At 33.9% G+C, this 20,050-nt stretch overlaps 2 protein-coding genes across 3 annotated transcripts in view; one reads left to right on the forward strand and one right to left on the reverse strand.

Annotated features, from left to right (window-relative positions):
• LOC107675396 (structural maintenance of chromosomes flexible hinge domain-containing protein 1-like) overlaps nt 1-5,306 on the reverse strand; it is a 59,131-nt gene extending 53,825 nt beyond the window's left edge. For both annotated transcript variants that reach the window (XM_016469706.1, XM_016469707.1), the window contains exons 1-3: nt 5,040-5,306; nt 3,420-3,537; nt 2,393-2,468 (exon numbers count right to left, since the gene is read on the reverse strand). In XM_016469706.1, the coding sequence (XP_016325192.1) occupies nt 2,393-2,468; nt 3,420-3,537; nt 5,040-5,086 (241 nt within the window). In that variant the 5' untranslated portion in view covers nt 5,087-5,306. The remainder of the gene's footprint in view (nt 1-2,392; nt 2,469-3,419; nt 3,538-5,039) is intronic.
• mettl4 (methyltransferase 4, N6-adenosine) lies at nt 1,009-10,645 on the forward strand. The gene is made up of 8 exons (XM_016469708.1): nt 1,009-1,339; nt 1,486-1,551; nt 6,196-6,553; nt 7,293-7,362; nt 7,445-7,619; nt 8,388-8,494; nt 8,565-8,650; nt 10,098-10,645. Exons 1-8 carry the CDS (start codon nt 1,088-1,090, stop codon nt 10,325-10,327), a joined length of 1,344 nt encoding a protein of 447 aa, XP_016325194.1. The 5' UTR covers nt 1,009-1,087; the 3' UTR covers nt 10,328-10,645.
• Nucleotides 10,646-20,050: the final 9,405 nt, after the last annotated feature.

Below are 20,050 nucleotides of genomic sequence, written 5' to 3' on the forward strand. Positions count from 1 at the left end.
CGCATGACAATCGCATTCGATTAATCGTGCAGCCCTAAATGAACGTCAATAATAATTTAAAATGACTTTTTAAATAAAAATTTACATTTAAAAATTTTCAAATAAAATTTAAGTTTCGGTTTTAAAATAATAATAAAATAAAATATTTAAAACTGTAAACGAGAAAATTTACATATGTAAATAAAAATAAATATTAGTTTAGAAATATAAAATATAAATATATGAAATATATACAAATATATTGAAAAACTGTAAACAAAATGAAATATGTACATTTAATATTTAATTTTAAAAAATACTATAAAAAACTTATAGCTTTTACAGTAAAACAAAAAAATGAAAAAAAATGTACTATTGTTTTATTACATTTTCATATGCAAAACTGTAAACAACAAAATTAACAATGTCAATAATAATTTCACTTATTTACTTTTTAAATACAATTCAAGTTTCACTTCTGAAATAAAATGTAGATTTAGATTTTATTTATATTAAAGGGGTCATATGTGATGCGATTACAATTTTTCTTTCTCTTTGGAGTGTTACAAGCTCTTGGTGCATAAAGAAGATCTGTAAAGTTGCAAAGACTAAAGTCTCAAATCCAAAGAGATATTCTTTATAAAAGTTTAGAGTCAGCCACACCTACCTAAAACGGCTCGTTCTAACACGCCCCCACATGTCTACATCACTATGTGGGAAGATTTGCATAACAAATAAATTACTACTACTAATAATAATACACTCTATATAATTTCCATTTTTATTGTTATTGAATTATACATAAATAAATATACAATTATTATAAATATATGTATAATATATAAAATTATACAACGATTTTATTATATATAATCATCTAAAATAATAATTGTTTAATAATAATTATGATTGATAAATAATGTAATGAATGTCACACATGAAATCTCACGCTGATGCTCCACACTAGTCCAGTCCGTGGCGCTAATGCACCGAAAGCTGGCTTGCAACCTAACAATCAAACGTCTCAAGAAGAAGCAGCTGCAGCAGCAGCAGCAGCAGCACACATGAGATGAATAATTTCCATGAGCTTTATGTGATTGTTTTGTAAATGTCTGTAGTGTGTGCGCACTCCTGCGGCTGGCTGCTGGACTCCTGCTCTCACATCGATGAGGGTTTGCAGCGCTGTGTTTCTTACAGTGATGGGCTTGAAAAGCCTAAATACTTCAGATGCTGTTTCAAGAGGGAGTATTTTAATACGGTGAAACCCCACGTTCAGATTCAACAAAACACTGATATCTTCACTAGCACTGCAAAACATAGCAATGGTGAACATGCAAAGATTGATCTGCAAACACGAAAGGTAGGCAACAGAAAAAGCAGAACAAAACACTTATTTATGTCACATTTATTGTCATTTTAGTTGATATACTGTGCTCGATTATTTACAAAAAGTCTCTGGAGGTTGCTGTATGATTCTTTACTGGGGGTTTTTTTCTTTATTTGCAGAAACGAAAGAGAAAGCAGCGTGATCTTAATGCAGGAGAGTTAGATGCCCAAATTTATCATGGAAAGGTGACAAAATTGGCTGGTTTTATGCTTTATTCATTTCTTACATCAACAAAACTTTAAGCAATGTGTATAATTTCATCATAATCATTTGAAACTAATCGTAATGGGATCAAATAATATTTATTTTATTATTATAATTTTCCTACATTAGGAATTGTGCGTTGTAGATTAAAAAAAAAGGCGAACATTATAGTACAACAGTACGACTAAATTGTCACAACCCTAATGTTTAATTCTGTGTGGCAAACAGTGGTCATTTTGCATTGTATACATTAAAAATGGTCAGAAAAATCAGATTAAATAATGATTCAAGAAAAAAAGTAAATCAAAATTTGTCACACTGGAAAATTAAAGTGGAGTTCACTGGAAGGTTAAGTTAAGTGTATTGCTCGGTGGGATATGGTATTCCACACATTGTATTCTGTTGTACTGCATTTTTTGGCAAATTCTGTCTTAGTGATAGGCAGCAGTTTGTTTGTATTAAAAATATAACAAAATTAACACGTAAAATAAAGTAAATTTAAAAGAAAATCTAATATATTATTACTTTTTTAGTTTTGAAATAAAAAAATAATTGAAAATGTAATTTTAAATTTAAATAAAATAGGTAAGTAAATTAATATAATATTAAATTTAATAAACGTTGTTAGAGCTCTTACAGAAAAAAGTTAATACATTGAAAGTTACTATTTGTACATTTTCATCTGTAAACAAAATACAGAACACACCACATTAAAAACATATTTAAAATCTAACAAAAGGGCAAAAAATAAAAACGCCACAATGAAAACAGGCAAGTAAATAACTATAATATTTAATAAGTAAACACTTTTCGAGCTCTTACTGTAAAGTTCCGAGTCGATCTCTCTTCGGTCCGTCGTGCTAATAACAAAAGTCTCCTTTGCCGACAGGGAAAACTCCTGAAATCGAAATAAAACCATGACACTGCTGGATTTAAACACGGTTTAACCCCTTAACTGTCACCGTCCCACAGTTTGGCGCTCTTTTTTGTTGTTGTCCTTTTTCTCTATCAAATCTTTTAGTAATCATCATAAATCATATATCATTTGAAAGCTTAGAAGCCCCAAGATTCATCCTCTGAAAACCATTTTGAAATCGGACATTGCGTTACCATAGAAATGGTACCTTTTAGAATCAAACCTTTTTATAATCTTGACAAGAAACATATCACTGGAAAGGTCTGAGTCTCAGGATTCCATATTTAGTGGTTATTTTGAGCTAGACATAATATTGACAGAGAAATCTAGACATTTGTGACAGAAAAAGTTTTTAATGGGAGTTTGCATGGCACCCGGTGGCTGTTTGTGGTATAAAATCGCCCTAAATAAAATCTCACAGGAACCTCAATTTTTTTCATATCAACTTCAAATTTGGAACATAACTTATTTAGACATAAGGCTTTAATTTTATACCAATTTTAGAGTAAAACCTATTATGCAAAATATTTATAATAAATAAAATAAAATATAGTGCCTCTATAAACCTCTATAACTTTTTGAAAAAAATTCCACTTTTGCAATAATCTACTGATTTTCTTTACTCGTGCTTTCAATGCAGCTCCTCCATCTACAGCCCAAGTCCATCACCGTCCAGAGAGGAGAAATAACAACAATATTATTATTATTATTATTAATACTACTACTATTATTATCACTATCACTACCATTACTATAATTATTAATAATAACAACAGCCTATCTATATTCTGTTCATTAATTGTTAATAAATTACAACAATTTAAGTTTGGATAGTGCACTTTCATGCCTATTTTAAAAAACGGGGGGTGACAGTTAAGGGTTTAATGCAGGACTCGAGCTGAATTAACGTTACTCTGGTAAACGCGGTGTTACCTGTCTCAGAGCCCGCAGGAAGCCGCTGTAGTCCAGCTCCGCGGTGTCTAGGAGCGTCGGCGGCGTCGGCGTCGACGCGGCGCGGCTCTCCGAGCGGCAGTCGTACACACACACCGACCTCGGCGCCTTTTTCCGCCGGTCTCGTTCCGCAAGGCTCGGTTCTCGGTCCACTTCTCTTTTTAATTTGGCATATTCTGTCTTCGTGATAGGCAGCAGTTTGTTTGTATTCAAAAACAGACATCATAAACTGTTTTTGTTTGAGGTGTTCTGCAAGGCTCGGTTCTCGGTCCATTTCTCTTTTTAATTTGGCATAGGGCTGCACGATAAATCGCATGCGATATTTAATGCGCATCTTGTCAGAAATCCGGTTCTGTAATCAGCGTTAGAAGCCCCAAGATTCATCCTCTGAAAACCATTTTGAAATCGGACATTGCGTTACCATAGAAATGGTACTTTAAAATCTTTTGGCAGTCTCCTCCCCCTTAGTGGGCGGTGTCAAGTGTCGTATTACAAAATGCATTACGCTCTTTTAGAATCAAACCTTTTTATAATCTTGACAAGAAACATATCACTGGAAAGGTCTGAGTCTCAGGATTCCATATTTAGTGGTTATTTTGAGCTAGACATAATATTGACAGAGAAATCTAGACATTTGTGACAGAAAAAGTTTTTAATGGGAGTTTGCATGGCACCCGGTGGCTGTTTGTGGTATAAAATCGCCCTAAATAAAATCTCACAGGAACCTCAATTTTTTTCATATCAACTTCAAATTTGGAACATAACTTATTTAGACATAAGGCTTTAATTTTATACCAATTTTAGAGTAAAACCTATTATGCAAAATATTTATAATAAATAAAATAAAATATAGTGCCTCTATAAACCTCTATAACTTTTTGAAAAAAATTCCACTTTTGCAATAATCTACTGATTTTCTTTACTCGTGCTTTCAATGCAGCTCCTCCATCTACAGCCCAAGTCCATCACCGTCCAGAGAGGAGAAATAACAACAATATTATTATTATTATTATTAATACTACTACTATTATTATCACTATCACTACCATTACTATAATTATTAATAATAACAACAGCCTATCTATATTCTGTTCATTAATTGTTAATAAATTACAACAATTTAAGTTTGGATAGTGCACTTTCATGCCTATTTTAAAAAACGGGGGGTGACAGTTAAGGGTTTAATGCAGGACTCGAGCTGAATTAACGTTACTCTGGTTGTTCACTGACGAGCTGCGCAAAAAATCGCGTGAATATGAACTTGGTTTTGCGCAGCTCGTCAGTGAACAACAGCTCTGTGTAGATAATGCTGCTCAATGTGAAAGCACGCACGTGATGGAGATTTACTGCTGATTACAGAACCGGCTTTACTAACAAGATGCGCATTCACTTTCATGCCTATTTTAAAAAACGGGGGGTGACAGTTAAGGGTTTAATGCAGGACTCGAGCTGAATTAACGTTACTCTGGTAAACGCGGTGTTACCTGTCTCAGAGCCCGCAGGAAGCCGCTGTAGTCCAGCTCCGCGGTGTCTAGGAGCGTCGGCGGCGTCGGCGTCGACGCGGCGCGGCTCTCCGAGCGGCAGTCGTACACACACACCGACCTCGGCGCCTTTTTCCGCCGGTCTCGCTCCGCTCCGGCCTCCGTCATTTTCGATTTCGATTCCAAACCAGCGACCTCTGACACATAACAACGATAAAAACTCACCGCTTCGTCTCTGACATGTTTATCTTCAGGTTTAGATGTGTTGTCTGATGTCCACCCGTCTGATATTCAGACTAATATTCAAGAGTAACCTGCTGATTTCATGAAGTCTGTAAACTTAAAGACTTCGCGCCAGGAACATCAACCCGAATTCCGTCTTTCTGCGGCAGCATTAGTTCTTCTCTGTTGTTTCACGGCGGTTGGCAAACAATCCTACACGACAAACTCCGCCCCCTACTGGATGGAGTGTGAAGCGAGCACAAATAAATAAATAATAAGTATAATAATAAGTATATATAATTTTATTTTATAATGCATAAATTAATACACAATTATATACATACGTTGTACAGCCCTAATTTGGCATATTCTGTCTTAGTGATAGGCAGCAGTTTGTTTGTATTAAAAAACAGACATCATAAACTGTTTCCGTTTGAGGTGTTCCACAAGGCTCGGTTCTTGGTCCACTTCTCTTTTTAATTTGGCAAATTCTGTCTTAGTGATAGGCAGCAGTTTGTTTGTATTAAAAACAGACATCATAAACTGTTTCCATTTGAGGTGTTCCACAAGGCTCGGTTCTTGGTCCACTTCTCTTTTTAATTTGGCAAATTCTGTCTTAGTGATAGGCAGCAGTTTGTTTGTATTAAAAACAGACATCATAAACTGTTTCCATTTGAGGTGTTCCTCAAGGCTCAGTTCTTGGTCCACTTCTCTTTTTTTTATTTGATATGCTTCCCATGGGTCTGATTATTCGGCAGCATGGCATAAATTTCAAATGGCATAATGATTTAAAATCATTAAAGAACAACTGCATTCATGATCTGAAACCATGAATGCTGCTAGCTTTTTGAAACTAAATACTGACAACACTGAACGTTTGTTAGTAGATCTTTCATGTACAGTACTCAGTGCATACTGAAAATGGAGTGATTCCAAATTATGATAGAAATTCCTTCAATCATAATTCCTTCATTCCTTTTGTTTTACTTGTCATTTTAGCATACAAATTTTCCTTCTTTTTTTGTCCTCTATGGCTTGTTTTGATCTTTTCTCAGATCAGGTTGGTGGTTCTGGAGGGCTCTCGGACTCTTTTGGAAGCTGGACGTCAGTGTGGATACTTGACAGAAGTTTTGACCGCACCACCTTCTGAATCCATGTCATCACTTGAGTGCCGGCTAGCTGCGTTATGTGACATGGCCAAGCAGCTCCCGTTAACAGACGATTCTGTGGAGGCACCAGTGCAGACGTTGAACAGAGATGGTCTGGACCCATCGCTGGATCTGTTCTCATACATCACTGAAAACCCATTCGACTGCGCTTATGAGGTCACGTTGATGAAGGAGAAGTATCTTTTGCCGCCCCGCAGCCGGTTCCTATTGTCTGACATCACACGTATGCATCCACTTACCAACAGTGAGTTCAATCACAGAATTTTAATTTACTATTCTAGCACCATAGAGTATTTTGTTTTTGATGCAGAGCAGCTAAATGGCTCGAAGTTTTCATGACTAGTGCAATTTTAGTATTATTAATATACTATTGTGATATTTATTCATATTTGAGCTTTTTTAATTTTCAGTTTTAAACGTTTTATTTTAATTTTTAATTATATATTTAATTTTAATGTAACAGTTGTATTTTTATTAACTAAAAATAACAAATATTATACAGTAACAAATGTATTGTTCATTGCTAATTCATGTTAGGTAATGCATTACCAGTTTTTTTTTTGTTTTTTTTTGTAGTTTTGTTATGCTACTTTAAATGCTGCCAATTTTGCATAATTTTGTGACCCTACAGGTTCATTGTCTTAAATATATACAGTAATAAAACAAATTTCAGTGATATTTTTTAGACTTTTTTTTTAACGCTTTAAACATTTCTTACATTAACCTGAGTCAACAAAACGTAAAGGAATCTGAACAGGATTCTTATTGGAATTTCATGTCAATTTGGAACAGATTCCAATGGGATCGCGTACAAATTTGTCCCTCTTTTTATTATTTATTATCTATTATTATCACTTTTATTTTTATTTTGGATGTTGTTTGCTTCCCATGGGTCTGATTATTTGGCAACATGTCTTGAATGTCCTTCTACACCTCAGTATGTTGATCTGTTAGTGTTGCATATTGCTGTATTTTGACTACAGGTGGAGACAGATTTGACCTTATAGTCCTTGATCCACCATGGGAGAACAAATCTGTCAAAAGAAGCAACAGGTATAAGTGTATTTCCTACCTGTAATAAGCCTGTAATAACACATTGCTGTGGACTGAAGTGATATCCTGCTGTGATTGACAGATACAGCTCTCTACCGTCGTCTCAGCTCAAGCAGCTTCCAGTGCCGGCACTGGCTGCTCCAGAATGCTTTGTGGTTACGTGGGTAACTAACCGGGCGAAGCACCTGCGTTTCATCAGAGAAGAGCTCTACCCGTACTGGGGGGTTGAAGTGCTGGCAGAGTGGCTGTGGGTGAAGGTAGACACAACCACAGCTGCACAAGAAGAGGAAAAATAGCCTAAACACTGATTAGGATTAGGATCACACTTGTGATATTTGGCGGTCAAAACAGACTGAAAAACAAACCTAATATTCGCTGTAAAATTTGTGCTGTATTTTCATATTTTTAATATTAACCTAAAATGTTGTTTGATCTAAAATAGAAGCTTGTTTCCACCATGGGGGAAAAAAGTCAGAATTAGATTGAAGAGATTTATGAAAAAATTTATGAGATAAAAAGTCACAATCACCTTTTTTGCTTTATCTTGTGGCAGAAACAAGTTTCCATAGAAGACCACCAGAGGATTAAAGATGAAAATGCCATCATCATTTACTCATTTTAATGTTTCATCTTCAAAAAAAAACAAATATAGTTATTTTTAACGAAACCTGCTTCATCCATTGAAAGTCCATTCATGCAAAATATTAATGCTTCAAAATGCAGAGATCGTTAAAGAAATCCATATGCATCAAGCAGTTTAATCTGAATCTTCAGTTACGAAGAATCAGCAAATAACACATCGAATTAAACAGAAAAATTTGAAAAACTGACATGGCATGTTCTTGTAAAACATACTCCAGTGATCTTTCTTTTATTTGCAGCTTTTATAGTGTAACTAATGGGTTTTCATAAAGTAAAAAAAAGCATAATAAATCATTACTCGTTTTAAGGATTATCAAAATAATGTAACATGACTTTTGAAAGTTTTTGCTCGGCTTGTGATGACCGTTTGGCTGAACCTCCAGGTGACCCGAACAGGAGAGTTTGTGTTTCCTCTGGATTCGCCGCACAAGAAGCCTTATGAAGTGCTGGTGCTCGGCAGGCATCGATCTGGCTCTGACCGCGCAGCCAGGTAATGTGTGTCCCGTTGGCGTCTTCTTTCTCTCATCTCTTTATGTTGTAAAGCTCAGTGTGTGTTGCAGGTCTTCAGCAGTGGAGGAGCTTCCAGAGCAGCGGCTCCTAATCAGCGTCCCATCAGTCCTGCACTCCCATAAGCCTTCATTATCAGGTGCACACACTTAAACATGCCATACACAACTACTTTTATTTTCTCTGTGTACGTGATTTTTTTTTTGTTTGTATGTTTTTTGTTTTGCTCATTTTTGTTCATATGTGACCCTGGAGCACAAAAGCAGTCTTAAGTCGCTGGGGTATGTTTGTAGCAATAGCCCAAAATACATTGTATGGGTCAAAATTATTGATTTTTCTTTTATGCCAAAAATCATTAGGATATTAAGTAAAGATCATGTTCCATGAAGATATTTTGTACATTTCCTACCGTAAGTATATCAAAATTTAATTTTTGATAAGTAATATGCATTGCTAAGAACTTCATTTGGACAACTTTAAAGGCGATTTTCTCAATATTTTGATTTTTTTTTTACACCCTCAGATTCCAGATTTTCAAATAATCGTATCTCAGCCAAATATTGTCCTATCATAACAAACCATACATCAATGGAAAGCTTATTTATTCAGCTTTCAGGTGATGTATAAATATTAATTTCAAAAAATTGACCCTTATGACTGGTTTTGTGGTCCAGGGTATAATCCAATATAATCAGGTCATCCTTCATTTTGGTCTGTGCCTCCTATGTACATTTTAGCATACATTTATGTTGAAATAATATACTTTAAAACAATATACTTAAGTGCAAACTACATGAATTGCATGTTAATTGCAAATCAAATGAAAATGTGTTGTGGTTTAAATGCAATTAGCTGAACTTGTTTTTACAGTGTTTTTGACCCACTTAAGTAGGACTTAAGTCCCCATCTTTATAATTATTTCTAGTGTCTTTGAAATATGGTTAAAGTACTGCTGAATGTACTGACAAGCATTTATCAGTCTGAAACTTATCAGTCATGTATTTAAATGTCTTTGTAATTACACATTTGTAATGAAGAAGTTGCAATTAAGTACATTTAAAATATGATCATTTTAAATGTAATATCAAATAACATACTACACTTATAATCAAGTACTTGTATGTTAGTCAAACATTTTTTTAAAGCACAACAAAAATCGTATTTAATCATAATTGTGTAAAATGTACTTTAAAGTAAAACTTTATAAAAGAGCACTTAAGTCTGTTAATAAACCGTCATATATGTGTCTCGCTTTGAGTAATTCAAGTGGCTTTTTATTTCTTTAATGCTCTTTTATTTTATTTATTTTTATGCATTCATAATCTATAAGTACAGTTTTAATTTTAAGATTTAAAGTACACTACAAGTGCACATTCAAAACAATTAAGCACACTTCTTTTTCACAAGGGTATCTTTTGCATGGAAAGACCAGTTTTGTTATTTATTACTAATCGATCTGTAGTTTGTTGTGGTGTGTTTTGTCCTGCTGATGTTGACGTTTGGGGTCCACAGACAGTCTGGAGTTTCTTGGTATAAAAAAAAAGATTTATAGCTTTGGTGCTGATTCTGTCTCTGATGTCCTACAGCTGTGTTAAAGCCCTACATTAGCCCCGAGCCCAAGTGTTTAGAGCTGTTTGCCCGAAGTCTCCAGTGCGACTGGACCAGCTGGGGAAACGAAGCCATCAGGTTCCAGCACAGCAGCTATTTCACCAGAGAGAGAGTCGAGGAGCCTTCTGGGACATCTGAGACACCTAATATTACACCTAATATTTCTAAATCAGCTTTCAGTTCACTTCCTTCAGTGGACATTGTATGATTTTAATAAGAAAGCTGCAGTACAGTCGTGTCTTCATCAGAACAGTGTATTTTAATACCAGTCAGAAACAACAGTATTTCTACATTTGTCTGTTTTTGAAAACATTTTTAGTGCGTGTATCAGCAATGTTACGGCACGATCATTTTTGAGGATAATTTGTAAGTTTTTGACCAATGCACCTGCACTTTGGACACTAACAGTTTGACTTTTATTGTGTCGTGTTGTGTTGCAAAGAATTCGTATTAAAATGTTAACGTTAAAACCTCTTTTACATGTGATGCATGCTGATAATTGCTAGTAAAATGTATATGAAAAGACCCTTGCAGCTGTATTTGTATTTATTATTTGTGCTATCGTTTCTTCAATATTGTTTCCACGATTTAGTTTGGAGAATAAAATGTCAAAGTTTGGTTGAAATAATGTTACATTGTCAATATTTATGTAAAAATTCAAACAACATGCTTATTCTGACCTGTACATATTAAAATATATAAAAGAATAAGGGAGCATATTAAATGTAATTGTGTTTTAAATGAGTAAAAAATTCTTACTGACAAGTGGGCAAAACCTAGGATAGTGGCAAATTTTAAAAATGTAAAATTACAACTAATTAGTATTTGGGGTGAAAGTAATTAGTCTTTTAATATGCCATAAATTGATTTTTGTTGTAAATATGCCTGACAAGATTGTTACACTGAATTACATTTTAGTGGGTTTCTTCTGTAAATCAGGGGGAAATGTATAATATTTATTTTTTGCTCAGAAAAACAAAAACAACAATACAATTACATTAAACAGAAAACTTTATAATTTTTTTTTTTTTTAAAACAACAATTTAAAGCAGTATTGTTTAATGCTTAAACCCTTTTTCGTCTTTGACCCTCATATGAGTCTCAATACACCAGTCTTAATAAAGTTGTAGAGGCTGTATACTGTTTTTACGAGACAGATTAGCAGAAAGGATGCCTTCAGTTTTTATTCATAAATACTATTAAAAAAAATCTTATTTTATTTTCCTTGAGACTTTTTCTCACTATAGAGAACTTGACTGAATAAATAATAAATAAATGTCATAGCTAATAAATAAAAGTTTTTTACTGCAAATAAAATACGAGAAAAAGCAAACAAACAAAGACATGCTTTGTTACAATACAAAATGTGTGTCACACAATGTTTGTTCATTTGAAGACAGGAATTGCTGGTAAATGTTTGTGTTTCTGTGGAGCCTGACATTCTGTCAATTTATGTTGAGACAGATGGACATGGAATTGTACATGTTATTGAAAAAAATAAACAATAAAAATGCTGTCAGCTTGATCGAAAGGAGAAGAAAATAAAATCTCCGATGCGTGACTGAGATCCACGGCTTGACATTTCCTCCTGAAATAACCCTTGTTAATGAGAACAGGCTCTTTGTGGATTCTGCTGCCCTGTTTTATCATAACAACCAGACGTCTTTCCATTTTAGTGTCAGCTGTAATTTCACACAGACGTGACGAATTACGAAACTTGTAAGATCTGTAAGAATAAAAAATAGCACCATTTAAATCTTGGAAAGCAATATCAACAAGCTAAACAAACAAAAACAGTAATGTAAAGTGATAACTATTCCCTTCAGTAAAACATGTTACTGTAATAAGCAGAACTGTGAGCTGCTTCTGAATTAAGACTAAATGTGATGAATTTTATTTCTTAAAGTTGCCATTTTCCAAGATTTGTGTGAGGTTTGCGACCTAATTGTAACATTTGATTGCAATTAAATATGAATTCATATTAAACAGTAATTTCTTGTAAAACAATCCAATAATCGTTTTTGAGAGTTTTGAAAAATAATTTTTACAGTGTATATAAATGTGCTTTATGGATGCTTGACCTCTGCACCACTGCGTTTTATTTACCTTTCTGCTACTGTATATATATATATATATATATATATGAAAATCATACATGAGAGAATAATCGGAAATGCTTAAATAAGAATCTCCTTTTTTTAACTTTCATTCAAGTGTGTTTTTGGGTAAATACTTTCGATTTTAATACAATTTACACTCAATATCCATACTTTCACTGTAATTTTGAGTACTCTATGTTTACATATAGTCAATAAGAGTGTATGTATATTATAAAAATCATGTAATTGACACAAAATTAAAAAACTAAATAAAAATAACTGCTTTTACACAAATGAACCAGTTCAAAAGTTTACATAAGCTTGATTCTTAACACTGTGCTTTTAAAATTGATATTTATGCAAATATGCCAAGAGGGTTAAGGCAGTAAAAATAATGGTGGCCACACAAAATATTGACACTTTGGGCCCAATTTGGACATTTTCACTTAGGGGTGTACTCACTTTTGTGGCCAGCGGTTTAGACATGAATGGCTGTGTGTTGAGTTATTTTGAGGGGACAGCAAATTTACACTGTTATACAAGCTGTACACTCACTACTTTACATTGTAGCAAAGTGTAATTTCTTCAGTGTTGTCACATGAAAAGATATAATAAAATATTTACAAAAATGTGAGGGGTGTACTCACTTCTGTGAGATACTGTATATATATATCTCACTGGATTATCGCTCTTGTTTTGTTCTTATTAATTTAACTAATTATTAACATTTTGCAGATTCTACCAGGTCAAGGTATACAGATAGGATTTGTTCATAAACATGTACATCTCTGTCTATATGTGTGCAGTTTTGGGGGGAATGAAGATGACAAGGAGACCTTCATTGGTGTTGTGACTGAGATGTGTGTATCTGCCCACAGAGGCGACTGGGGCTCTTTCTCACTCTGCAGAAGGGCAAATGTCCCAGAATGCCTCTCAGCGAGACATGCTTGTCACTCCTGTTGACCTCCGACCCCGTGGAGCTCTTTCTGCTGACAGGATCCGACGCTTCAAACGCTGTCTGACGGGCCCCTGCGGAGGTCAGGAATACATCTCCTCTCAGAAAGCCTCAGTCACTGTGACGCAAAGCACTTATAAGCACTTGGAGGGAATACATTGTTATTATTATACTTTTTCCACCACAGGATGAAATCTCACCATTTTTACTTTGTTTCTTGCACTTCTGAATTTATGTCTCACAATTCAGACTTTTTTCGCACAATTCTGAGTTATCATCTCACAATTTGGACTTCTCTTCTCAGAATTGCGAGATGTAATTTATGTATAATTTACATACTGGTAAAAGAAAAAATGTATAGCCTGAATGCACTGTAAGTCGCTTTGGATAAAAGCGACTGCTAAATGCATAAATTATTATTAATTATTATTATATAAGCTCATAATTTCTAGACACTGTATAAACGTGCAATTCTGAGAAATATGTCCAAATTGTGAGATTAAACACATAAGCAATTGCAAGAATTTATTTTTTATTTTTTTATCTTGCAATAAAAAAAAATTTAAAAAAGGTATTGTCTTTCTATCTCACAGTTCTGACTTTTTTCTCACTCTTCTGAGTTTATATCGCATATATTTTATCTTCTCAGAATTGCAATTACAGAATTGAAAGTCGAAATTGCGAGGGCGAAAAAAAAAAAAGTCTTGCAATTAAAAAAATGTAAAAAACGTAATTGACTTTTAATCTCACAATTCTGACTTTTTCCTCACAAGTCTGAGTTTATATCTCACAATTTAGACGTTTTTTCCTTGCAATTCTGAGTTATCATCTCACAATTCTGACTTTTCTTCTCAGAATTATGAAACAAACTAAAAACAATATAAAATAAAGAAAAAAGTCGGAATTCTCGAAATTGCAAGAAAAAAAAGCCATAATTGGGACAATTATGACAAGCTTGTTTCCACCAAAGAATTATTAAACAAAGGTAATCGCGACTGTTCATCTCACAATTTTATTTATTTGTTTATTTATTATATCTCACAGAACTGTGATTCGAAATTTTGAAAACTATTCTGAGAAATTATGAGAAGTCTGGATTGTTAGATATAAACTCAAAATTGTGAGAAAAAAACGCAGAATTGTGAGAACTGCGACAAGCTTGTTTCTGCAACAAAATGGAAAAAAAATAATAAAGGTATTGTGACTTTTTATCTCACAATTCTGACTTTTTTTCACAAATGCAATTATATATCTCACAATTCAGACTTTTCTTTTTAGATTTGATATCTCGCAAAGAACAAACCTATAAAAGAACGATAATAAAGAATCAGAACATTTCCAACCAATATATCTTTTCTGGGCTGCCATGTTTTAGTCCAGATTAAAATGTGAAAGGTCTGTCAGTGGTTGGCAGCTTGTTAAAACCATACAATCCTAATAAAAATACACTAAAAAAACTCATTTCAAATAAAATGTCAGGCATGCACAGAGAAGAGAAATCTGCTTTGATGTTACATTCAAACTCCAATTCAAACATTCAGTTACAAAACACTGCAAACTGTCTTGTGGTTACATATCTTGTGGTACCCAGATGCCTCAGAGAGAGGAAAGCAGTAAATATTGTATCTGCGTCTGTATACCAAAAGATCTGTGTACACGTAGAAATATAGTTCTCATCACTCAGTTTTAATGTTTAATGTTTCTTGTTTTAATTCATGTATTGTGGATGAAAGGAAAGAGGAAGTGCGTGCTTAAATACATATACACAAACACACACATACAAGTCAAGTCTTTTCATAATATGCATCGTTTACTGTTATGCATTGAATGTTAAAAAAATACTGAGTATAGTTCAATTGCAAGCCAGAGACAGAGCATGTGCAAAGAGTTTCAATATTTACAATATTTGATGTATGTGTGTTGATGAGTGATTATATGTGAATAAAAGCCTAAATGAAATCTGTTCATCATCGTGTCTATTCAGAGGACATGGATTGCATCGCTCAGATCATAAGGATTACTTTTACAATGTTGTTTTGCACTTTTTGATGCATGAAAATTGTAGTTGTAACATACATAAGTGCAAAATGAATATAATTGCACCTAATTGCACGTTCAGTGCATTTAAATTAAAATATATTTTAGTTTAAATTTATATTAAATGCAATTAGCTGAACTTTACAGTGATTTTTGACCCACTTAAGTAGGACTTAAGTACATCTTTATATAATTTCATAATTACTTCTATTGCTTTTGAAATATGGTTGAAGTGTATACTGTTCAATGAACTGACATGCTTTTATGATAAACTAATATGTGTGTGTGTGTGTGTGTGTTGTGTGTGTGTTGAAAACTGAGGAAGGAATTCCATTCACAGCTATTAGAGAAGGTACTGCAACAGCGCAACACACACAGCCAAGAAACAAAAGTGCTTATACACACGCAAAGGGAAGTGGGTTGTGTGTGTTGTGTGTGTGTGTGTGTGTGTGTGTAAGTTGTAATGATGATGCAATATAGTACATTTAAAATATATTAACTTTAAATATTTGGTAACACTTTACATTCATGTTCAATTAGTTAATGTTAGTTAATAAACATGAATGAACAATGAACAATACATTTATTACAGTATTTATTAATCTTTCTTAATGTTAGTTAATGAAAATACAGTTGTTCACTGTTAGTTCATATTAGTTCACAGTGCATTAACTAATGTTAACAAGCACAACTTTTGATTTTAATAATGCATTAGTAAATGTTGAAATTAACATGAACTAAGATTAATAAATGCTGCAGAAGTATTGTTCCATTTATTACAGTATTTATTAATCTTTCTTAATGTTAGTTAATGAAAATACAGTCCTTCATTGTTAGTTCATGTTAATTCGCAATGCATTAACTAATGTTAACAAGCACAACTTTTGATTTTAATAATGCATTAGTAAATGTTGAAATTAACATGAACTAAGATTAATAAATGCTGCAGAAGTATTGTTCATGCTTAGTTTTTAACTAAAGTAGTTAACTAATGAACCTTATTGTAAAGTGTTACCAAATATTTGTATGTAACCTTAAAGATGCATTAAATTAACCCTAACCATATAGTAAGTACATGTAGTTAATTCATATTACTCAGTACATCAATACACTAACAAGGACACCTTAAAATAAAGTGTAACCAAATTATTATTGTATTATTAAAATGATGATTTAAAGTCTATCTATCCATTTATGCTCTAAATCTCTTGTCCTATGTAAGGTAGTGAATGTTTAATTTGACATTAATTTCAAATTGCACTTTTTATAAGTGTGTTAAGAAATAATCCTGAAAATGTTTCACTTACTGTACCTCATAATATCTAGTATAAATAGTATACTTGTAAGATTTGAAGTACACTTCAAATTAACATTCAATACAATGAAGTGTGCTTCTTTTTCACATGCAGGGCAACTCACGCTCATGCTCCTCTGAATGCAGCTTTCTCAGCAGAATAATTGGGAGCATTTCTTGCGCTCAAGTGCTGCTCAACACATGAATAAGACAGGACAGATTTCTTACATGTCACTAACTTCCACACACTTCCATGTGAATTGCTCTTCTTCATACAGCACCTCCACGCAGGCCATCGCCAAAGAAACACCTCGAGGATCCTGTAAAAGCGGAAGTGTCTTCATTTTAATGCCAAACCATGAGTAAATTATGAATATGTTCCAGTTCTTCCGACAAGACTAGCAGGAAAGACATGAGCACACTAGATGACTGGATGACGACCTGTGAGAATTATATATTTCCACTGGCTTTTGGTTAATTGCAGAGAACAAGCTGTAGGTTTATGATTCTTACATGTTTTGTTTATCATTGTGATCTTCACAAATGAACACAAAATACATTTTGAAGCTTTAAATACAATCGGCAGAAGTAAAAGGCTAAAGGTATAGGCTATAAAGAAGCTACGCCAGACACCGTGGTCACATGACTTCAACATCACAGTCTTTATTTTAAAAACATTTTCCCTGGAAGTTTGAATTAAAACAGTTTGCAAGAGTGAGATTATAAACACAATGAGGCTATGAAAGCGACTAGTGAGTAGATGAGTTTATATGTTCGATGCAATGACTTTTAATGTCTGCGACAACCTCTGTAGTCCCATTTAGACACTTGTAAGCAACCGCCTTTTTAAAATAAAAGCATTACAAAAATCACAAGGGTATTTACTGATGTATTATAAAACGGAGAGTTCCGGTCCTCGATTCTGATTGGTTGAGCCAAGTTCAAAGCTGTTGTAAATTACTCTACAAACACACACCTTTGTTTACGTTTGTGTGTTGCTCTGCAACCACTTTGTTGCAACCACAACCGTTTCTGAGGAACTACATTGTTTGGTGGAAGAATAATGTTTTTTATTAATATCATTACACATTATTTGCTCTGTTTTATTTTGTGAAACCTTATGGAATAACCGTTTTATAAAAGCAACAAGCCCCGTGAAGCCATGGTTTACAGTGAATTTATAACAGCTACAGGGGTTTTAACAACACTGTAAACCACGGCTTCTTGGGGCTTATTGCTTTACGTTGCAGAATAAAACGCGAAAAATTTTTCAGCTTGTATTAACCACAGACCTTGTTTCAGGCATTTAACCAAAAACCTCTCTACTACATAGTATGCAAAAAATAGTATGCTACAAGAGTGGTATGTCCAAATACGTAGTATTTGAGAAATAGTATGTGAAAAGTACTTACTACTTCCGGTGAGATTCTGAAGTGCGCACTCGGTGGAAATTTTACCATCCCATAAGGCCATGGGAGAGGATTTGTGAATGGCAGTGAAGCGTGTAGGTCACATGACCATGTCAACATGGCAGATGTAGTACATCTGAATTCCATTCATACTACCCGAACTCATACTATACAGAACATACTTTTTTTTAACAGTCGCAGAGTAAATTCAAATTAAAATGTAGTTCCTACTCGGCATGCAATTTCGGACGCACCGACTGACTTCAGAATGGAAGTGCTAAAATGCTCGTTTTCGGATTCTGGGCTATTTTGCAAATAATTTAGGCAAATATAAAAGAATATCTGTCAAAAAAGGAAAGATACAGGGAACTGGTTAACCGGTAAACCATGTCCCTCTTTGTTGATTGGAGTGTACGTCAGACCAATAAGTGTTACTCCCAGCATGCAACTGCTTTTTTGTGTGTGTTTCAGTATCCCACAGTGAATTCATCAGCTCATTCTGAACAGTGTGTTAAATGCCATTAGCCAATTAGCCTCCTATAGGCTGAACTGTCACACATACCCAGCATGAGCGTACAAATGAACTGGTATGACTCTAGGCTACAGTGAATTTTTGACAATTTATTGTAATGTGTAATGAAATGCTTTCTCTGTTTTCTTCGTAATGCTCAGGTCTGGCCGTTATTTTTTTTAAGGCTTAGTAAAGATTAAAGGCACATCTCTTTGGCCAAGCATTCAAAGAATGCATCTCATAATCTTGTACTATATCTGATAAAATGCACATTATTATATTTTTGGCTTGTGTTACACAAATCAATTGTGACCCTGGACCACAAAACCAGACATAAGGGTCAATTTTTCGAAAATGAGATTTATATATCATATGAAAGCTGAATAAATAAGCTTTCCATTGATGTATGGTTTGTTAGGATAGGACAATATTTAGCCGAGATGCAACTATTTGAAAATCTGGAATCTGAGGGTGCAAAAAAATCAAAATATTGAGAAAATCATCTTTAAAGTTGTCCAAATGAAGTCTTAGCAATGCATATTACTAATCAAAAATTACGTTTTGATATATTTACAGTAGGAAATTTACAAAATATCTTCATGGAACATGATCTTTACTTAATGTCCTAATGATTTTTGGCATAAAAGAAAAATCTATAATTTTGACCCATACAATGTATTTTTGGCTATTGCTACAAATATACCCCAGCGACTTAAGACTGCTTTTGTGCTCCAGGGTCACATTTTTGCTTGATTGGAACAGCAGCTACGCTAATTATGTCTCTATTTGCTTCTCTGTTTTTGTCACGGGATGTAACTAGGATTTACACAAGCTTCAGTCTGGATCCAGAACACCTGAGAAGAGATGATGCCAACCCCTCAGAGGACCTCAGATGATGCCAACCCTGAAAAAAACATACAGAACTACCACATTCTGCTATAAGTTTGATTGCATCATATAATAATTGCTGATAATAATGTTCATCGTCTGTTTGATTACGTCTTTAATTGATTTGTCCGTACATTTCTGCCATACGGACAGTCACCACCGATAAGCTAGAAGTGCCCTTCGAACTGAACAAGTTCACTCCCTTCGGATTGCAATTCCCCTTAAGATGCCAGAATAGCCTGTGAAGTCCACTTCGCAGTCCACTTACGATTGAATGGAACGCACCTCAAGTGTGCATAAATATGCGTGTTAATGCCAAAGTAAGTTTATTTTCACTTTTAAAAAAGTGCGTTCTATATAGTATGAATTTGGGTAGTATATATATATATATATAGTAGGTCATCCGGGTACTTTTCGCCTACTGTTTTTCGAATACTATGAATTTGGACATAATACTTGCCTCACATACTGTTTTTCGCATACTATATAGTAGGGAAGTATACGGAGGGACTTTAATCTTGTTTTTGTTGAAAGTTTGTATTCTATGTCCAGATGTTCAGGTATGTGTAAGGTATTTAAATAAAGCTAATGCTAGCGATAATAACTTGCATTAATGATGAGATATAGCAATAATAATATCGCAATATCATATTAATCATGCACTCTAAAAAAATGCTGGGCTAAATATAACCCAGCGCTGGGTTAAAAAGGGACAAACCCAGCTATTGGGTTGTTTTG

This window comes from Sinocyclocheilus anshuiensis, unplaced genomic scaffold (assembly GCF_001515605.1).
Source record: "Sinocyclocheilus anshuiensis isolate Anshui unplaced genomic scaffold, SAMN03320099.WGS_v1.1 scaffold1081, whole genome shotgun sequence".
Taxonomy (NCBI): domain Eukaryota; kingdom Metazoa; phylum Chordata; class Actinopteri; order Cypriniformes; family Cyprinidae; genus Sinocyclocheilus; species Sinocyclocheilus anshuiensis.

Excerpts from the sequence above, each read along its gene's own strand:
- mettl4 (XM_016469708.1), top strand. The coding sequence starts at position 1,088 with ATGTCTGTAGTGTGTGCGCACTCCTGCGGCTGGCTGCTGGACTCCTGC. Across the intron at positions 1,340-1,485 it reads TTGATCTGCAAACACGAAAG|AAACGAAAGAGAAAGCAGCG; the intron begins GTAGGCAACAGA and ends CTTTATTTGCAG. Across the intron at positions 8,651-10,097 it reads CCATAAGCCTTCATTATCAG|CTGTGTTAAAGCCCTACATT; the intron begins GTGCACACACTT and ends GATGTCCTACAG.